General features: G+C 39.9%; 1 protein-coding gene across 7 annotated transcripts in view; it reads left to right on the top strand.

Moving 5' to 3' along the window:
- Positions 1 to 698: 698 nt before the first annotated feature.
- LOC133411603 (CREB-regulated transcription coactivator 1-like) overlaps positions 699 to 22296 on the top strand; it is a 33683-nt gene continuing 12085 nt past the window's right edge. For 3 of the 7 annotated variants that reach the window (XR_009769679.1, XR_009769678.1, XM_061694162.1), the window contains exons 1-14: positions 699 to 857; positions 5379 to 5495; positions 7478 to 7599; positions 7742 to 7801; positions 10404 to 10498; positions 11001 to 11086; positions 11183 to 11223; positions 11473 to 11669; positions 11835 to 11980; positions 12101 to 12193; positions 12575 to 12679; positions 14065 to 14169; positions 18808 to 18891; positions 20596 to 20770. Coding sequence is in view for 5 of the 7 variants with exons in the window: in XM_061694162.1 (XP_061550146.1) it covers positions 732 to 857; positions 5379 to 5495; positions 7478 to 7599; positions 7742 to 7801; positions 10404 to 10498; positions 11001 to 11086; positions 11183 to 11223; positions 11473 to 11669; positions 11835 to 11980; positions 12101 to 12193; positions 12575 to 12679; positions 14065 to 14169; positions 18808 to 18891; positions 20596 to 20770 (1552 nt within the window). In the remaining 2 variants the exon portion in view is untranslated. The remainder of the gene's footprint in view (positions 858 to 5378; positions 5496 to 7477; positions 7600 to 7741; positions 7802 to 10403; positions 10499 to 11000; positions 11087 to 11182; positions 11224 to 11472; positions 11670 to 11834; positions 11981 to 12100; positions 12194 to 12574; positions 12680 to 14064; positions 14170 to 18807; positions 18892 to 20595; positions 20771 to 22296) is intronic. The other 4 variants (XM_061694163.1, XM_061694166.1, XM_061694164.1 and 1 more) reach the window with 4 other exon arrangements.

The following is a 22296-nucleotide window of genomic DNA, read 5'->3' as shown; positions in this document are numbered from 1 at the left end:
AAGGTTATCAGTAATGTGGTAATGCCGGTACAATTATTTTTTTTTTTTTTTGACAATGTGCAAAAAGATGCAGAATCCTCTAGCAATTAGAGCAGTTTGAAATTACTAATAGAGCAATAGTCTGGTGCAATGACCATTGTGCAAAGGGCGCAGAGACTTCAGGAAATGTGTGCAGTAGTGCCAAGTGACTAGTGGTGCGATAATCTGGGGCAATGTTGATTGTGCAAATGTTGCAGATGCTACTCAGGCACATGAGTGGCCAGTATTGGTCAACAACAGATATGAAAATAGTGCAGTGGGGCGAGACTACTACTAGTGAGTGCACGAGTAATGTATAATTGGCCTGACAGAAATGTGACAACAAACTCAAGACACAATTGGCAGCATGTTGCAATGGAATTGTAAGTTAACTGTTTAAAAAGTATGGAAACGCAAACTCCCCCAAAGAACACCATCCCCACTGTCACAGTTTTTTTTTTTTTATTTATTTCAATTGATTTAACACACACTGGTAAATCGAAAATCTGTTTTAATATACACAGTGTACACAAACTTTCAAGCACCTGTACAAAATGATGTATTTGATGATATAAAAGTATATCAAGTTTGCAGTCACTACAAAAATAATACAGCGCTACACATTGGTTTTATTTTGGTATAGTCCTCTGACCGGAAGTGTTGATTTGCCACTCACACTTGACGGCAAGTGGAGCCCAGCAGAGCAGCGAAACATGGCGACTCCGAACAATCCACGCAAATTCAGCGAGAAGATCGCTTTACATAACCAAAAGCAGGCACAAGACACGGCGGCGTTCGAGGAAGTCATGAAAGACCTCAGCATTACTCGGGCTGCCAGGGTAAGGACGCCGTTTCGTCAAAACGCCTTCCGCCTCCTCACTTGTGTTCGTTTGTTGTCTTCGAGCTGTCAAATGTGCGTGGAGAGAGAAAACAACAACAAACCTGACAGATGGAGACATTTTGTCTCGTTCCTATTTTTAATATACAACTGTCAAAGTGGTACAGAGATGGCAATGTTGTCTCTCTTTCTATTCCGCCGCCAAGTTGATTCGATTTTGTCCCACGCAAGTGGCAGCAAAAGGGGCGTGCGAGTGGGAAGTGGTGCCTTGACTTGCGAGTTGAATTCGTCCAATAAGAGATTATTATGACAATTATGAGTAAAACTGCATTTATGGCTATGAATTCAGCGCTGCCAACCTATAAAAATTCACTCCAGAACAATTTGTCTGAATCGCCATATATTTTTCGAATTATGTCAGGAACACTACCGCAGGATAGAAATAATTCTGCAAACTGTTCAAATGCACAACATCATCGTTACGCTGTAGTTGTAATCGGCAATAAATGATGGCATCAATATTTATTTTCTCTTTAGTTATTGCATCAACCTTGTAATGGCGGCCAAATGTCTTCTCTTGCATGCTATTTTTGTATTTCCTGTATGCACTGTTGCTGCTGAAACAATGCAAATGTACCCATTGTGGGACTGATAAAGGTTATCTCATATTATAAACATTTATTATATCAATGTAGCTTTAAAGTTATAGGCCCCTTTTCTCACGTGACATAGTGGTGAGTCCCTGACGTACTAATGCATTTCTGGTTCCGGTCCTGTCCGTGTGGCTGTGGAGCCTTATTTTTTCATTATTGTCTCTCCAAACACATTAATTTATAGTTCTTAGTTAGTTACTGTCCCAACGCAGTTCCAGCCAGGCTCACCTACTGTACGTGACAAGTGTACTGTACCATCCGATCACTTATTTCAGGGTTTTGCGACTTCGTTTCACAGTAGCTTAGCAATTAGCATTTCTTATGTTAATTACTCCTCGTCCTCCCTTCATGATAACAATACTTGTCAGAAGTGTAGCTTATTCGCTGCCATGGAGGGGGGAGGGGGGGGGGGGGGGCATTAGTAGGTAGCTGGGGTGGCGCAAAATAGTGAGTAACAAGCTGCAGAAAGCAGGGAGGTTGGCTGACTGACTGACTGCTCAATGAGGATCTGCCGGTTTTTGTTTCTGTCGTAACGTTACTTTTTTGTTTTGTTTTTGCTTCCATCTTAACAACATTCAGGGCTGCGTGATTATGGCCAAAACGATAATCACGATTATTTTGATCAATAATGTAATCATGATTATTAATCACGATTATTCTTCCTGTTAAGGAAAAAAAAAATCTTTATCACATTACTTTTCAACAAATATGTAACAGTTTTCAGTGCAAAATTAATCTTTAAATAAGAATAAATTATAGCTAATAATTTCAAAACATTTACCCAAAAATATATAGTTTTTTTTTTTTTTTTTTTTAAGCCTTTCTCCCAGCCGCTACAATGATTTTTAATAGTGTCTTACCATGACAGGACACCTCTCCTCCAATGTGCTGAGAGGGCTAACTTCAAAATAAAACTACATATATTACTACATTGGACATCAATGCCATTTTAGGCTTTTATTTTGAAGCTGGCTATGGAGCACGTGCCGCCCCATAATGAAGCCTTAACCATGGGTTCGCCCCCTGGTGGCTGGCTGGCTGACTGTGCTTCGGGCACTGCTGCAAATGAAGCACTTTTCACATGGAGCACAATGTAAAAAATCACTGACGATCAGGCTCATTTAATCGTGGCAGCCAAAATCGCGATCACGATTAAAATTTGCTTAATTGTTCAGTCGTACTCAAAGGTTATTAACGTTAATCACATTGCATTGACCACTCCTCCAATTTTCTAGCACTGTATTTCTCTGATTAACATATTCCATCAATAGCTTTTGTGGTCATTTCTTCTTTTTTTTTTTATTGTAAAGAGACGGTGACAGTGAGTGCAGTGTGTTTATGATATTTGATTGTCTGTTTTTTTGTGAATTTGTCTGACACATCCTGTGGCTTGTGCATACTGCTTGAGTGAGAGCCACACACCAAAGATGAAGCTTGGCAGATTATGTGGATTTTAAGCCACATAAAGCATACGGGCCTCCATAACAAATCCCCTGAATGTTGGCCTGACAGTCGTGGAGTGTTCACATTATGTGCGCTATTTATAGTGATAAAGAAATCCATCTTTAATGTTTTCTAAAAATAATGAATGCTATTTTGAATGAATGGATTGCGACTTATTTTGTATCCTTGTCGCGATACAAAATAAACATTTTAAAAATCAAATTTTCTAATATATAAATCACAAAATCAAGGCCAGTCCAGATCCGGCCCCAGTTATTCATCATGAAAATGATAATTAACGAATGCAGGTGCAATTACAGTGGATATAAAAAGTCTACACCCCCATGTTGAAATGCCAGGTTGTTGTGATATAAAAAAATGAGACCAAGATAAATCATTTACAATTAATGTGACCTATAACTTGTACAATGCCAACCATCCATTTTCCTTACCACTTATCCTGACGAGGGTCACGGGTCTGCCGGAGCCTATCCCAGCTGACTCTGGGCAAGAGATGGGGTACACCCTGAACTGGTCGCCAACCAATCGCAGGGCACAGATAAGCAAACAACCATTCACACACACACATTCACACCTATGATCAATTTAGAGTTTTTCAATGAAGCTACCATGCGTGTTTTTGGGATGTGGGAGGAAACCGCAGTACCTGGGGAAAACCGGGAGGGTAGATTTGAACCCAGGTCCTCAGAACTGTGAGGCAGATGTGCTAAAACGACACCACCTGGCCGTCCCCCTGTACAACCCAATTGGAAAAAAAACAGAAGAAATCTTTTCAAAAAGTGAAGTCAAAACAAACAACTGAGATTATAATTGGGCATTTTTCTGTGGTCACACTGAACCATTCGTAATGTTAGGAGGCATTTCAATAATCGATTTTTTTTTAAAAAGCAAGCCAATTAAAATGTTTATCACTATTTTCACTCGTTATTGTCTAAAAAATACATCCAGACTTTCAATATAGGAACAAATTACACCGCAGAATATGTATGAATTCAGTGAGGTGATGTCCTCGCCTTCTGCGCTTGATGTGGTAGGTCATGACCGGCTGATGCGTCAAAATGTGGGTGAGCCAAAATCTGGTGGAAAATCAAATATTTCATCAGAAAATTTGCCGAAAATCACTACTGAGTCTATTTTGGGGGGATTGTTTTTTTCTGCAGACATCATTTCTAAATCGAGACCTATGGAATAAGTGCCAATGTTCACAGGATTAGATACATCAGGTCCTTTAAAGCACCTCTGATTAACATCAAATAAAGTTCAGATGTTCTAGCAGGCATTTCCTGCCTTTTTTTATTTTTATTTTTATTGTTTATTTTTTTGCTTTCTAGCACAAACATGGTTTTGTGCTAACATTGGCTGCTATTTGAACATTGGGACTGTTCATAATTCTACATTTTCAAGGTAACAAAATCCTGACATTTGAACAGGGCTGTGTAGACCTTTTATATCCAATGTATGTCATGTGATCAAGTGATTATTAGGGTTTCCTCACAGAACAGACTGGGTAAGGAAAAAAGTTTAACTTAGGAATGTCCGGATCCAACTTTTTCACTTCAGATCCGATACCGATATTGCAGCCCTGAATTTTGGCCGCTACCGATATCGGTCTGATCCGATATCAGCAATAATCATACATACTTTACTTATTTTGGAGTGTGGAATTTTAGAAAAGGCTTGATCAAGTGTTATTACTCAAACAGAGAACAATAATCAGCAGCAGTAGGTAGGCTGGGGACCGGTTTAGGTTGTACCCCCCCCTCTCGCCCGAAGACAGCTGGGATAGACTCCAGCACGCCAGCGACCTTAGTTAGGAGAAGCGGTACGGAAGATGGATGGATGGATGGATGATACTATGGCAGCTGATGCCAGATCTTTGTATGTCAGAGAAGAGTGATTCTTAAAAGTGTGATACGAGCATCACGAGTGGTATGCGAAGGAATCATTTAGTGGAATTTTCAAACTGTTCATCATGTTACAGTGGCTTTTTGCTTCTGTGCTTCTTTCCCTCTGTTGTTGTGTTGTGGTTGAAAGGGTTTGAAGTGGCGTCTTTCTGATCCAAAGGTCTTCTAATCTATAATCCTTTGTCAACATAGCAGTGGGTGAATGTATTTAAAGACATGAACTCTCAGGTTGGAAGCGCAGTTAAATGGACCGTGATCCAGGAAAAGTCATTATTATTAGATTTTCTGCCCTGCCAACAGTGAGCTTGCATGAGAAATTTGTATTGACCTGTTACGTTCTCCCCTGATGGGAAAGAGAGCTGCATTCCATTTTGAAATAAATATGGGGGCGACTGCGTGCCTTCTCAATTAACATTGCATGTTTCATTGCAGGTTTCTGTTTTATCATCAAATATTGTTCTTGATTGTTCAGTGGGTATATTTATTCTTTTTTGCTTACAGTTACAGTTGCATACAAATCAGTATTTGCAGTTGGGACCAAACCGTGGGCAGTACTATGGAGGATCTTTACCGAACGTCAATCAGATTGGAAACAGCACTGCTGAATTTTCCTTTCAGGTCAGCTAATTTTTTATTTTTATGCTTCTCTTTTACTGTTGACATAAAATCTAACCATTCACAACAAACCTGCATACTCTCATGTATACAAAAATCATTATAAGAAATAGAGCCTTTATAAAGATAATCATATTCTTGATTTAGTCTCCGCTAATCTGCTGATGTATTGAACTACATCCATGCAGAGCTCCACTGTGACAACTCCTCTGATTAGAATTATTAAACTCACTGACAACAACACTGGCATGGAAACAGTAGTTTAAAGCAATTTGAGAGCGATTCTACTATCACTTTGAAATTAATATTAAAGATAAGGATGAAGTGATTAATTGAGCATTCATTTTCTGTATAGTTGATCAAAATAATTTAGTAAAATGCCCATCCACAGACCGTGTAATGCCAGTAACTGTTATTCACTTTACAGTGGATTTGTTTCATAACACAAAAGCAATGTTTCCCATTAAAATGAATGACAAAGAAGTTACGTTTACCTTGTTCTTATCAGTTTTTAGTTAAAAATAAAGACAGTACAATATAGAGATCAGTGAAAACACACTTTATTATGGAGCAATACCTGTGTTTTTTAAGAAATCAGTGAGCAATGTCTTAGCATTTTTGAAACAAAGAGGCGAAATGCTAACACCATCACCAGTGAGCTTGTTTTCAGTTAGCCACACGAACAATAATTTTTCTACCGCTTCTAAATTTAGGTCTTTGCTTAGTTAAAGGAGTCACTCCTTTAGCCATATGGGCTGGCGTTTATGGCTCTTAGTTATTAACAATAGAACAGATGGTAGATTTCGCCAAACCAAACTGGGCAGCGAGGTCTCAAAAAGGAACATCATTCTTCATCCATCCATCCATCCATCCATCCATCCATTTACTGAGCCGCTTCTCCTCACTAGGGTCGCGAGCGTGCTGGAGCCTATCCCAGCTATCATTGGGCAGGAGGCGGGGTACACCCTGAACTGGTCGCCAGCCAATCGCAGGGCACATAGAAACAAACAACCATTCGCACTCACATTCACACCTACGGGCAATTTAGAGTCTCCAATTCGTGCATGTTTTTGGGATGTGGGAGGAAACCGGAGTGCCCGGAGAAAACCCACGCAGGCACAGGGAGAACATGCAAACTCCACACAGGCTGGGCCGGGGATTGAACCCCGCTCCTCAGAACTGTGAGGCAGACGCTCTAACCAGTCGTTCACCGTGCCGCCGAACATTATTCTTATGTTTAGCTTTTACTTACTTTAAAAAAAAAAAAAAAAAGTTCAATTTGTCACGGTGCACGACTGGTGAGCACATCTGCCTCACAGTTCTGAGGACCGGGGTTCTAATCCCGGCCCCGCCTGTGTGGAGTTAACATGTTCTCCCTGTGCCTACGTGGGTTTCCTCCCACATCCCAAAAACATGCATGCTAGGTTAATTGAAGACTCTAAATTGCCCGTAGGTGTGAATCTGAGTGTGAATGGTTGCTTGTTTATATGTGCCCGCGATTGGCTGGCGACCAGTTCAGGGTGTACCCTGCCTCTCGCTGGGATAGGCTCCAGCACACCCGCGACCCTAGTGAGGATAAGCGGTACAGAAAATGGAAGGACGGATGTTCAATTTGTGAACCAACGGTCCACTATATCTTATGTGCACATTGATCTTAATTATGATTAAAACAGAATTAAACCTTGGTAACTACAGTGACACTCAGTAGAGTGCAGACCTCCACCAAGGCGAACAATCCTGAAACACATATGGGATCTTGGATGGCAAATAATATTAATTAGCACACACTACGAATTTTGGCGCATGTTTGTCCTTGTTACGTTCCCGTATCACATGACATTTGAACAAGCTAAAACACTGCAGGCAAAGGACAATAACAACTTGCCTATTAGATTAGCTTGAATCATTTAAATGATTGATGCAAGAAGTCAAAAGTACAGTTTCAACTTGTTTTGTCAATGTTTTCCTAATTTTGGTGTCATTAGAAGTCACGGATGGACATGAACAGGTCATCACGACACCACGGGTTGGTGGACAGAGTCTACCGCAACCGAATATCGTCGCCCCATCAGAACCCCCTCACTGTCGACAAACATGGACGCCAAATATCCTTTGTGTCCTCGCTATAATGCGATTTTATTTGTGGAACGTATCTACTTGTCTTCACTGTAGTTCATATGCAGTTTGAAAAATAATGTACTTTGTCTTGAATGATTGCGACAGTATTTTCTTAACCTTCAGTGTCACATTGACAGCTGTCCGTATGGCTCGGTATATCTGTCGCCACCACCTGATACCAGCTGGAGGAGGTAAGCGGCTCTGAGTGATTCTGTGTCCTTTTGTGTGCTCTTTGTACAGTCATCATTGTAAATCCCTCACATTGCCTTTCTAGGAATTACAGCTGCCTGAGCATCATTTCTCATATTACAGACACTGTTACATTATGTACAGTTTGAACATCAACACTGTGCTTAAATATAGTTAAATAAAAAAACTATTTAAATAATAATTCAATTTAAATGTATTGCACACTGAAGTTAAATAAAGATTGTACCTAAATCATGTTTTTACCACAAACAGTTCTTAAAGATGAAATGCAAATGTATTGTACTAAAAGTTAAATACAACTGAACTGTACATAACAAACATACTGTACTGAACTTTAAAAAAATTTAAGCAACATTATGCACAGTTTGAACATTTATTTCAGTGATGCGTATCACTGTGTACACTTATAGAATCATGTACATTACAGGTGTGTATACATCTCATGCAATACATGTACTGTACTGGATTAAAAAGAAAAGCTTATAAACCACTGTAACATTATGTATTAGTTTGAACATCAACACCATGCTTAAATATAGGAAAATAAAAAACTGAACAGTAAATAATGATTCAATGAATTGTATTGCACATTAAAGTTAAATATTAAATTTGAAAACAAACTTCTAAAATAAAAAAATAAATGTACATTTTGGACTTAAGAGTTAAATACAACTAACTGTTCTTAACAAATGTACTGTACTGCACTTAAGAAAAATAATTAAGCGACTGCAACATTATTACATAATTATATTTCATTCAGGCGGCACGGTGGCCGACTGGTTAGAGCGTGCGTCTGCCTCACAGTTCTGAGGACTGGGGTTCAAATCCCGGCCTCGCCTGTGTGGAGTTTGGATGTCCTCCCTGTGCCTGCGTGGGTTTTCTCCGGGCACTCCGGTTTCTTCCCACATCCCAAAAACATGCATGGTAGGTTAATTGACAACTCTAAATTGCCCGTAGGTGTGAATGTGAGTGTGAATGGTTGTTTGTTTGTATGTGCCCTGCGATTGGCTGGCAACCAGTTCAGGGTGTACCCCGGCTCCTGCCCGATAATAGCTGGGATAGGCTCCAGCACGCCCGCAACCCTAGTGAGGAGAAGCGGCTCAGAAAATGGATGGATGGATGGATGGATAGATATTTAATTCAATGATTATTTAGTGTACCTCTTGAGGGAGCCCTTGTTCCGTGTACACTCAGAGAATCACTGTGGTACGTTACAGCTATATACATTCCATTAACTCCTTCACTGCCAGCCTTCCCAGTTAACATGGATATTTGACTTATAAAGCCGTCAATGGGAGTGAATGTGTTTAATTACAATCCCAATTCCAATGAAGTTGGGATGTTGTATTAAACATAAATAAAAACAGAATAGAATGATTTGCAAATCATGTTCAACCTATATTTAATTGAATACACTACAAAGACAAGATATTTAATGTTCAAACGGATAAACGTTATTGTTTTTAGCAATTAATCATCATAATCATCAATCAATAATCAATAATCACGTCCGCGACCCTAGTGAGGAGAAGCGGCTCTGAAAATGGATGGAGGTAGTTTGGATGGATGTAGTCACTGTAGTCACTGTAGTTTGCAGGAGTCTTAAATCTTTAGCCATGACTTTGTAACTCTCTCCTGACTGATGTCAATCCGCTGTATGTGCAACGTCACGTGACCGACATGAAAAACAGGATCTCCGACTTCCAGTGTATGGTACGCTAATAAGCATAACTAATATTGATGACATGATTGTTTGAAGCCGAACTTCCTAAACATTTTTTTAGGATTTTTTTTTCTTCTTTATTGCTGATGTCTTTGGTCAAAAGTTAAATACATGTCCAGTATGTAATTTATTTATCCAAATATGAGATACGTAAACACCAACGTAACCTAAACATCTGCTATTGTCATCTGTGGTGTTTAAAAAAAGACATTGTAGACATTTAAAGTTCCCAAGGGTGGTATGTCACGGCCCCCTTCGCCATTCACCCGAGTGAGGAGGAAGTGCTTTTACCCGTTTTGTGGCAGGAAGTTGTGCATATACCAGATTGTTTTAATTCTCATCTGTTCTTGAATTTCCTTGGATTGTTTTAATTCTCATCTGTTCTTGAATTTCCTTGGATTGTGGCATTTTGCTGTAGATGTTTGAGATCTTTTGGCTGACATCATTTTGTCTTGCTTACTTTTTCACACCAGACCAGGTAGCTTTGAATATTTTTTTACCCCTTAATGAATAAAATCACCATTTATGCATTTTATGTTTACTTATCTTTGTCTGATATTTATATTTGTTGAATGATTTTAAAAACTAGTGGGGAAAGTGACACTGGGGAAACTATGCAAAAAAAAAAAAAAAAAGAGAAATTGAGAAAGGTCAAATACTTTTTCACGGCACAGTACTTGTTGCATTTCCGTCTTGGTTGTTGACATACATTTTAGACATCTGCACACATTTCATGTGCTCAGTGATTGTCTACACAATGGTACTGTATATGGATCACGTGAAATGTAAAATGTGTGTAAATAGATCAGGGGAAACATATTGGCCAGCCTCTGATTTGGTTTTGTCTGCCTATGCTGCAGGACAAATTCTGACTCAGCGCTTCACCAGAGCACATTAGCTCCTGGCCAGCAGGCATCCTTCATGTGTGGCTCACAGGAGCTTCAGCCCAAGAGAGGTACAACATTGGTTTTCATTTGTCTACACACATCCCGCGACCCTTGTGAGGAGAAGCGGCTCACAAAATGGATGGATGGATGTCTACACACACACACACACACACACACATACAGCTACACGGCTTTAATAAGTGACTCTAACACATTTGGTTTTAATATGGATCAAAAGAAACTGTACATCTGGGAAGATACCAGCATCCCGCAAGTAAAAAAAAAAATATTTATCACTATTAAACCTGATCTTAACGTGTGTGTTCTGGTTGGGGGGGGGGGGTGATATATAATTTCTATTTTTTTGTAATTTATTTACTCAAAGATATTGTTAGGATTTTATGATGCATTCCCCCCCATAATATTTTGTTGCTTTCAATTGACAGTTAAGTGGATGTGGTGGGTGAAATGTGGCAGCGATTTCATGCTGTCATCCTTACTTCTCACAACCTCTGGAGTCACCCCGAGCGACTGAGGATGTGTCTTTTTATTTTCTCTCCTTTTCTGTAGTTCTGCTACTAACGGTACCAGGATCTCAAATGTTCAAAAGGGAGGTTGTAGAAGAAGGGCAAAAACAGAACTGGGATTGCAAAAAGGTGCAGTGTCTACACACAGAGATGTTTTATTTCATTGTCAGTTTTAACCCGCTCTTCACAACAACTCAAGATGTACATGATCTTTTCTCCTTTCAGGATGTTTCAAGATCCAAATCCTACGAAGTCCCTGGAATCCAGTGAGTTCTATGGCATTTTTCACCTTCTCTAAATTGTCTAATTTATGTGAATAAATTCCTTTTAAAACTCGTAAGTCACGTCACTTGTATCTCACGGCACCAGTGTATTATTTTACATCATATTGTAGTATTTCCTCTTTAAATCAAGGATAAATAAGAAAATCATCGAGTTAAAAAAAATACTTTTCATTTTTGTAATTTTTTCCCCCACTTTTAAATGGATGGTGGCTCTGGATTTCAATGCAACAGTCTCTTTTCCGCCAGCATATTTCCATCACCGGAGCAGCATCTCAAACCAGTTGCTCACAGCACTGGTGGTTCTCTGCCTAACCTGTCAAACGTCCACTTCCCTCCTCCGCTGTCCACCCCGCTGGACTCCGATGAAGCGGCAGCCCTCTCGTTCAGCTCTCCCAACAACAGTGCACAGATGCTGGATAAAACACGAGGTAGTGCAACAATCGACAATGCTCATTGTTGAACACATGGAGTGCGTTAATCTGTCTGTAACCTTTTTTTTTTTTTTTAATTCATTTTTATTTATGTATTTATTTATTTTTTTGGGTGCTGATTCCACTGTGTGTTTCATGCCATTGTTTTTGTATGCTGGGTAGGAGTGAATTCCTCTCAGCCCACAGTAACCATGGAGATGCAGTCTGGGCAGGACAACGTGGAGCCTCTCGTTCTTAACACAGGAGACCCTCACTGGCAACATAACTTACAGCACTCACCAACATCGGCACCGCTCCCTCTCTCTCAGGTACACCCGACACCCCTTTTGGTGTCTGTGAGATTTTTCCAATGTGAATACAGTATGTGCCTTGGCTCAGTAATTGCTTTAAACATTTAAAGCAACTGCATTGGCCATGGCTGTTTACAGGCTGCGATCAACACCATGAACCTGGACCAGCAGTTGTCCCAGTACGCCTTCTTCAATCAGCGGCCGTCGTCCCAAATACACCAGAACCAGCCTGTGAGTTTCTTGTTTAGGTTTTTTACATGCAATCACTGGTGTTCATTTTGATGAATGTCAAATTAATAATAACAAGGCAGGACATTTGGGTGCTTAAAGTACTGACGTCGGGCATAATTTGAGTATTTTTTCTCCATTGCGATCCAAGTCAGTAAAGGCTTGATTGTTGGATGTCTCTGAAAGATTTTCCTGTTCAGTTATCCTGTGGTGTGTGTTACGAGTGGTGTGTTATTTTCCCTCCTGATCTGCTTGTTATCGTTAAACATTCAGTATTTACAATCGCAAATTCTTGGGCCGATCCACGGATTTGGGGCTCGTGAAACAGAGCGATAGCCAATTAGGAAGCGACTTGAAGCACAAAGCTGTTGTTGATTTTCCCAGCAAACAGGTACGGTCCAGATGCCATCCACTGTGACCTCCTGCACCACGACGGACAGTCAGATGTCCTCACAATGCAACATGGCCATGGCCATGGACATGAATACGGTGAGGTGTGGATATGTGCCACTTCTTTCCTGCCATCTTCTTCCTAAAGTTTGCTTTTTGAAATGCATCACCTAATACAGTATGTACTATACTTTAAAACGAATCTTACAACATTACCCCTGAAAATATATGATTTACAGATTATTTCATTTGGAAAATAATGCACCAGAAGTGCATATGCACATGCACTTTTTAAAGATTTTATTTTCAGAATGGGTTTTATCTATGCTGATCTCTTTCTTTGGTAGATTTTGTCAATGAAATCCTAAGATCTCTGCTAACCTCCTACATTAGCTTGGCTCGGATTCGAACTTGACATCTTTGAAAAGTGTCTGTTTTTGACAGTATTAGTCATTTGTTGTTGTTATAGTCATTTATGTAACAACATTTGTCAGATGGATTTATGCATGAATGTTGTAATCTTCTTCAATCTGGAATGAGGAATTTCATTTTGAATTTAGCCAATAAGAAATAGAGTGGGCTAACACCATTTATGTCTTTTTGCAGGAGACTGCAAAAACTGTACTGATGAATCAGGAAAAGGGTGCAATATGGGACTGCCCCCCTATATGACAAAATTGGAACTAAACCTTGATTTACACCGGTATTCATCTGAAAGATATGCCATTTCATTGACTTAAAAATTACAAAAATGGAGTTAGCCCTCTCTTGTTCCTGGTAGTGTTGTCATGATAGGGTGGCTTAATGTTGATGTGCTGGAAGTAAGAAACAAAATAATGTAGATGGTGCCACAACAGCAGTTTTATCTGAAATGGAGAACATCCATCCATCCATTTTCGATACGGCTTATTCTTATTAGCATGTTTTTTTTAAACCGACTTTATTCAGATATTGGCCCATAATGAATGAGCGCATGTCGTTGTTGTGTCGTTGGGCAAGACACTTAACCCACATTGTCTAGAAATGAATGCGGTTGAATGTTTGTTGGTGGTCCGAGTGGTTGTAGGCGCAGAATGGCAGCCACGTTTCCGTCGGACTGCCCCAGGGCAGCTGTGTCGACACAAGTAGCTTACCACCACCAGCGTGTGTGAATGAATAATGCATGAAATTGTAGTGTCCTCGAGTGTAGAAATGCGCTATACTAGGGTAATGCATTATTATTATTAATTTGTGGTATCTGGTTCCATTAGTCACTTGCAAAATTCCAGGAGTTTTTACAGTTTAATACTTTCCTGGGTGTTCACTGGAAATGTGCTAAAGTTTAAAAAATGTGGCACAGTCTGCAATCTGACTTCTAATACATTTCTGGTATCATTTTAAAGCCACCACTGAAAATGTTTTACAAGACTCCATATTCCTTCTACACCTTAGTGACACATGAAGGGAAGTTTTTGAATGACTCAAAACATATCCTCTTGTATCAGGCCAGCCCACTCCAACAATACCGCAGCAGGGTGGGATCCTCTGCCAATCAATCTCCAACCTCCCCCACTTCCAACCAAGGCTTCTCACCTGGAGGTTCGCCTCAAGTAAGGGCGTGTGAACAAACGGGCTGCAGACTGGCTCTGTGTTAAACGACCCCCGTCCCTGGCATTGTGGTTCTTGTTGCTGTGTTCTCCATGGCTACAGCAGATCTGGGCAAAGGAATGTTCAGTTATATTACATAAAGCAGCGGTTCTCAAACTGGCATACCCGGATCTCCGGGGTTCTGCGAGACATAGCTTGTGGTCTGCAAAATAATCTGCAATAAATTATGTCGTATCATTTAAAAAAGGCATATGGGGACCGGGACACTAATAAAACAAAAATAATAAACAAATTAGTCTGCCCTACTTTAACTTTGGTCCAATGAAAAGCTCTGATATGATTGTGACGTAAAGTGGACCCCGCTATTTGCGGGAAATAGGTTCCGAGGCCAACTGTGAATAACAAAAATCTGCAAATAATTGACGCCCGTTATAATTATAATATAATTAATTAATTAATTAATTATAATTACCATGGAAAAATATGCAAATAAGATGGGGATCGGGTAATAAATTCCCCCCAAAATCCAAGAATAGGTCCAATTCGCAAATGCAACACCGCAAATATGCAGGGATCCCCACCGTATCATAAAATACATCTGACATTCCTGCATGAATAAAGTGGATTTATTTTTTTTTTCGGGGGGAAAATGCATTCTTTTTTTCTTGGTTCTTTTTTTAAATTTTTTTTTTTTTCTCTCCAAGAACAAAAGGCATATTTTTTCAAAAGTATAGTCCTATTTTCTAGAGAATAAAGGTGTCTTTCACAGAATAAATGGTATACCTGTAATATTGTGAGAATGAAGCAAATGTCTCCCCTCACTCAACTTTTACTTTAATATCATTGTACAGTATTACTACTTCATCTTGAAAAAATATGACTTTACTCTCATAAGAATAGGATCTTTTATCCCAACATGATACATTTTTGTTCTGGTATAGCTTACTTTTTTTGTTTTCCTTTGGGGGCGGTTTGACTCAGATGGTAGAGTGGTTGTCTCCCAACCCAAAGCTTATGGGTTCGATTCTCCTAACCTAACCCATGTCCAAGTGTCCCTGACCAAGATACTGAACCCCCAGTTGCTCCTGATGCTGCGTCATCAGTAGGTGAATGAGGAGGCAGTGTTAAAGCGCTTTGAGTACATTTAAGTTAGAAACGCAATATACAAGTGAAAGCCCCAAACGCATTCTTAAAAATTCTCATAACATTAGGACTTTTTTATCTGTTGAAACAAAATGTTTTATTATTTTTTTTTTAAATGTATTTGTCACTTTGACGTTTCCCCCCCGAAAATAGGCAACTTTTTCCAATTCCAATTTAGGGGTATTTATGTTTAACATCATCGGGGGCACTTTTCTTAGTACTCAAAGAGTCTGATAACTGCTGACCGAAAGTATATTTACAAATCTGTTTATATGTAGTTAATTTACTGTTGCACGAAAAACCAGAGCATATCATGTCTACATTTTAAAGCAAAATTACTTCATGCATTGCCCAGATCTGTCTATTTGTGATAAAATTATGAGTGACATAATGTAGCTAATGTGCCAGACGTTGCTTCCCCGCTGCTTTGCGTTTCTTGTATCGCATCCTCTGTATTCCCTCCCCTAATACCCATCAGAATATGGAAATGGTTTTACACAAGATAGGGGGATTTTAGGCAATGCAGCAGGAAATGGCAATCCCCATGGAAGTGTGTGTGTGCGTGTGTGTGTGTGTGCGCACGTGTGTGCGTGCTTGCGTGTGTGTTTTAGGCGTGTTAATCATTCTCAAGGATGGATCTTAACAAATTGAGCTTGGCTTTGCTTGGTGGTGCATTTAGATAAACAGAGCACACACAAGGTAAACACGGCTCAGGGTTGTTAATCTGTAACTCCCTCTGTATTTGTTAAAGAGATTTCGTGGGGATTGCATTATTGTAAATATTTAGCTGTTTTTGCATCCTAGCTTTTCAGGAAAAAAAGAATGAATAAGCCTTTAAATCTACAGTAGGTATAGAATTAAATTCTGAATGAACATATTTAAAGGCAAAGTGAAAAGATAAGTTAGTTTAAAAAAAAAATAGTAATCATAAAAATAAGATTTTGCTTTTAAGTGATGGTTTGGCAGTGTGCATTAGAACATCTTTTCCTGCTCTGATGCTTTAACCGCAGGCTAAACTGTAATTGTCACGCTGGTTCCGTGTTATGTGGTTCAGCCTCGTGGGGACATCTGCTGCACACGCAGGCACGCACACACTAGGAGGAGCTCCGGTTGAGGAAATGATCCAAGAGGTTCGTCCAGGAGGAAGAACAAAAAAATCATAGATTTAAACATTTTATTTTTATCGTGAGAGATAAGTATTTGGGCCATTCTGAAAATAAAAAAATATATACAAAAAGTCCTAATATTATGAGAAAAAAGTCTGACTTTCAAGACTAAAGTCGTCGATTTTCAAGAAAAAAAGTATTTTATAAGTGATTTTCAGAATTGCCCTCCACAACTGTTCCTCTGATATTATTCCTTCCCACAGCTTGTAAAAATGCAACTTTGTTCTCTTAATAATATGACTTTAATCCAAAAATTATATGGCTTTTATCTCAAATATATAACTTTATTCTTACAGTATTACAACTTCAGTCATAAAAATTGTCTAAAAAATATACAACCCCAATTCCAATGAAGTTGAGATGTGTTAAACATAAATATAAACAAAATACAATGATTTGCAAATCATGTTCGACCTATATTTGATTCACTACACTACATTAAAAAGATATTTAATGTTCAAATTGAAAAACTTTGTTTTTAGCAAATAATCATTAATTTAGAATTTTATGGCTGCAAAAAAGCTGGGACAGGGTAATGTTTACCACTGTTTTACATCACCTTTTCTTTTAACAACATTCAATAAACGTTTGGGAACTGAGGACACTAATTGTTGAAACTTTGAAGGTGGAATTATTTTCCATTCTTGCTTGATGTACAGCTTCAGCTGTTCAACAGTCCGGGGTCTCCGTTGTCGTATTTTATGCTTCATAATGCGCCATACATTTTAAATGGGAGACAGGTCTGGACTGCAGGCAGGCCAGTCTAGTACCCGCACTCTTTTACTATGAAGCCACGCTGTTGTAACACGTGCAGAATGTGGTTTGGCATTGTCTTGCTGAAATAAGCAGGGGCGCCCATGAAAAAGACGTTGCTTGGATGGCAGCATATGTTTCTCCAAAACCTGTGTGTACCTTTCACCAATAATGGTGCCTTCACAGATGTATAAGTTACAAGTTATAAGTTAGTTGTATAAGTTACCCATGCCATTGGCACTGACACAGCCCCATACCACCACAGATGCCGACTTTTGAACTTTGCGTCCATAACAGTCCGGATGGTTCTTTCATCCATAAGTTCCAAAAACAATTTGAAATGTGGACTCGTTGGACCACAGAACACTTTTCCACTTCGCATCAGTCCATCTTAGATGAGCTCGGCCCAGAGAAGCCGGCGGCGTTTCTGGGTGTTGTTGATAAATGGCTATTGCTTTGCATAGTAGAGTTCCAAGTTGCACTTACGGATGTAGCGCTGAACTGTGTTTACTGACATTGGTTTTCTGAAGGGTTCCTGACCCCATGTGGTGATATCCTTTACACATTGATGTCGGTTTTTGATGCAATGCCGCCTGAGGGATCGAAAGTCACGGGCATTCAATGTTGGTTTTCGGCCTTGCCGCTTACATCCAGTGATTTCTCCAGATTCTCTGAACCTTTTGATGATATTAAGGACCGTAGATGATGAAATCCCTAAATTCCTTGCAATTGTACGTTGAGGAACATTGTCCTTAAACTGTTCGACTATTTTCTCACGTACTTGTTCACAAAGAGGTGAACCTCGCCGCATCTTTGCTTGTGAATGACTGAGCAATTCAGGGAAGCTCCTTTTATACCCAATCATGGCACCCACCTGTTCCCAATTAGCCTGTTCACCCGTGGGATGTTCCAAACAGGTGTTTGATGAGCATTCCTCAACTTGCTCAGTCTTTTTTGCCACCTGTCCCAGCTTTTTTGGTGCGTGTTGCAGCCATAAAATTCTATGTTAATGATTATTTGCTAAAAACAATAAAGTTGATCAGTCTTTGTAGTGTATTCAATTAAATATAGGTTGAACATGATTTGCAAATCATTGTATTCTGTTTTGATTTATGTTTAACACAACGTCACAACTTCATTGGAATTGGGGTTGTACAACAAAAATATATGACAAATATACTTTATTCCGGTAAGATTCCGACTTACAATAAAACATTTTTTTACTGTGGCCCAAATACTAGTTTCTGTTTTTATTCAGAAGCTCCAAAAAATATGACAAAACTGTGATTAATTCCTACAACGTTTGGTCTTTTTCTGTCTTTGTATCACACAGATTACACATGCTTGCAAATATTGCAGTGAATAGTTGAAGTACCCATGTATTGTTTCCTTACGTGATGCTTCTTCTTTGTGTGCCCCCAATACTTGGTAGAGAATTTGTTATTCCTAAAGTTTGCAGATTTTGCTGCTTTTTTTTTTTGCCTTTGTTTTTTTGTTGTTGTTTATTATAATAACTAATCTGTAGCCTGAATGAAAAATGTTTACCTTGTTGTTTTTTTACTTTATTTATTGTTGCAGCATAACTCCATACTGGATGGTGTCTTTGCTGAGTTCTATGACCAGCAGGTTCCGCCCATTCAGACCAGTGCACTCTCTCAACAGGTATGCTGCCTCAAAAACACGAAGTCCAAATATCTTTAATTGTGGACAGTCATGTGTAACAGATATTCCACTATTGCAGTAGTTCTCAAGCTAATTGGTCTTGGATAAAAAATTTTAAAGTATGTGCCTTAAATGGGGAGTCTTTTTAGTTTAAAAAAAAAAAAAAAAACGAACAAAAAAAACCCACTTTTTTGTCATAATTGTTAACATAGTCATTATAACTTGACAGTAGTACATAATGAAACAAATCACCCGTCTCGGTAAAAGCATCTTCTTCATGATTGAATGTTACTATAACACTAAGAGCTCTATTTTTGTAGCTGCCCGTGTTTGCCAATTTGGCAGACCGGTCTGCGACAAGCTTGAGCGTTCTAGTGCAGCGAGGGTGTGTCCTTTGACATGCGCCCGGTGGAGTGACAATTTGGTGGCAGAAAATCGATCTAAACTTACAGAGAATACGTGGCAGGCAGTGACGAGGATGGGCAGCTGGCTTGACGGCGAGGTGGCAGAAATCCACTTGACGTGGGACACGGAGGATAGACTGAGGACAAGGAAGAACACGAAGGTCAGAACGATGACAAGGAATTGAGTAGGCTTACTTGGAGACTGGGGAGCCGTTGTACCGCTTGGAAGCTTCAATACTCTGGCAAGGTTTTCCGGGATCAGGCAGGCTTAAATGCAGGTGGTAACGAGGACGGATTGGTGACAGGTGCGCGGCTGAGGAAGGTGCTGGAAAGAGAGAGGGGAGGGAGAGATAGAGGGCGCAAAGCGCCACCCAGGCTCCAACACAAGAACTGCAGGATGGCTCATGACATATAAACCTGTTTTGTCAGCTCGATTTTGTATTGATCGCATCACAAATGCCTCTAAGATGTTTGAAAAAGAGTTCCTTTGGATGGCAAAGGCATTTCTGTAAGTTGCATGGTGGCATTGTGACAGATGCGGACTTTGACGGGCACACCGCTGGCTGTCATAACGTCGGACAACAGGGTCTCCAGGCCAAAACTTTCGCCTAATGTCCCAAAACTGCGATCAATCGTCGGCTGTAAACACTCACACAGTGAAGCAGCCCGCCCAACCTCAGATCCGCTGGCCTTCGCTCAGCTATGAAATTACCAATAATAGTCTAACTTGTCTCTGACGCAAAGTCGTGCCGCCAGTGGCGCAGGATTTTCGCCGTTCACAAAAATAGGGTCCTAAATGTTATCGGTTTGAAGCTTTATCTTTTGTGAGGCCACGGGGCTGTGCGTGTGAGGAGTGTGACCGTGAGTGCGCAAGAAATTATTTGACGCCTCAAAAGTCACGCCCTCTGTCTCTGATTGGTCGTTTTTCTTCGGGCACGTTGGTTTCTTGCATATCAACTTAAAGGCACAATATTTTGCCAGAGTTGGCTGTTTGTTTGTTTTTATCACAGATGACATTTATCATGTACTACTGTCAAGTCATAATGAGTTTCAACAAATATGAGAACATTTTATTTTTTTAATGACAATCTGCCCTTTTGGTTCCTTTTTTTAATTAAACAGCTCATGAATATATACTTTGAAATTGTCAAAAAAAAATAGCAATTCCCATGGCATTTAGGGGTTGGCATGGCCTTTGTCTTATCAGTGCTAGGATTATAATGGGGGTTCTTGCAAAATTTTGTTTGATTTTGAAAGCCCCTGCACTATTGTATTGTTTCTTCCTCCTTGTGATTGCCAGCTGGAGCAGTTCAACATGACAGAAACATCCAACTGCTGTGACAGCTTCAACAACCAGACCTCCACCCTCAACTACTCCCAGATGATGGGCTTGTCTGGTGGCCACTGTAACCACCAGGGCTCTCAGCAGCTGGGCTACAGTAGCCATGGCAACATCCCTAACATCATTCTCACAGGTGCTCTTCTGTCATACTCAGAAATATTAAGAAATACAAATATGTTTTAGAACGAGTTTTAGCCTTAATGCAGAGAACCTTTGGAGATCGAGAAACACTCCTTTTGACATAAGTTGAAATCAGAAATTGTGTGAAATGTTAAACACTGTAATACTCATATTGCAATTGTATTTTTAAAGACAAAAATGCTCCCTGTGTTTTATGATTAGTGATTATGGTGAAATAAAATCTATTTCAAGTAACAGCAGTAATGCAGTGTATCGATTTTGCACTTACTCTATTGCATTGCATTTATCCATCCAATTTCTATAGCCTGGACTGGTTGGTAGCCAATCGCAGGGCATATTGCATTTGCATGAAATCCTGGTAAAAACCCATGACAACAGGTAACCATTTAGAATACTACACATGGCAGTCGCCAAAGTGATTTTTTTTTACCAACAAAAGACATGCTACAAACATAAAAGTGAGTAGAAGCAAATTAGCATGGAATAGTAAGACCACCCCGTCCCAACAATATTCCTGCCTTTGGAGGTAGTGCAGGTAGTTTATACAGCGGTGACGTAACCCAAGTTTGTACACAAGTCATCCACCCATTTTCTGAGCCGCTTCTCCTCACTAGGGTCGCGGGCGTGCTGGAGCCTATCTCAGCTATCATCGGCCAGGAGGCGGGGTACACCCTGAACTGGTTGCCAGCCAATCGCAGGGCACATACAAACAAACAACCATTCGCACTCACATTCACACCTACGGGCAATTTAAAGTTGTCAATTAACCTACCATGCATGTTTTTGGGATGTGGGAGGAAACCGGAGTGCCCGGAGAAAACCCACGCAGGCACGGGGAGAACATGCAAACTCCACACAGGCGGGGCCGGGGATTGAACCCCACTCCTCAGAACTGTGAGGCAGACGCTCTAACCAGTCGGCCACCGTGCCTACGCAAGTCATGTTTACAGTCAATTTGTGGTTGAGAAACACTTCTTGCCAGGCAGTGGTGCCTTGAGGTACAAGCTTGTTTAGTGACCACATTTGTAATTCAAAACACTCGTATCGCAAATCATCTTTCCCCACTGAAATTAATGGAAGTGCCATTAATCTGTTTTAAGATAGCTGGGATAGGCTCCAGCAGCCCGTGACCCTAGTGAGGATAAGTGGTAAAAAAATGGATGGATCAATGTGTGCGCCTTGGCCACCAAGGGGCAGTGAAATACAGACATAAGGATGTACAGAGAGACGGTTACAACTCCTCAGTGAGCTGGAGTTATATTATAAAAATATTTGCAAAGGGTAAAGAATATATGCTGGTGAGTATTGTTATATTATCTTTTTACATGTTGCTCCACCGTTTGAGTTCAAATAGCCATTGCTTAAAGGGTTATAAAACCACATCACCAGTGTTATTTGTCAGCCGTCTATGACTTTTTGCATTATTTGTTAGCATTAAGCTAAATCTGGTAGCTTGGTAGTTCAAAGTTGAAGTCAATTAAGTCTTACAAATACTAAGTCAAAGTCAGGTTGGGTATT

Source organism: Phycodurus eques, chromosome 13 (genome assembly GCF_024500275.1).
Source record: "Phycodurus eques isolate BA_2022a chromosome 13, UOR_Pequ_1.1, whole genome shotgun sequence".
NCBI lineage: Eukaryota > Metazoa > Chordata > Actinopteri > Syngnathiformes > Syngnathidae > Phycodurus > Phycodurus eques.
Note: the sequence above shows the minus strand (reverse complement) of the source record. Positions and strands in the feature narration are given on the sequence as shown.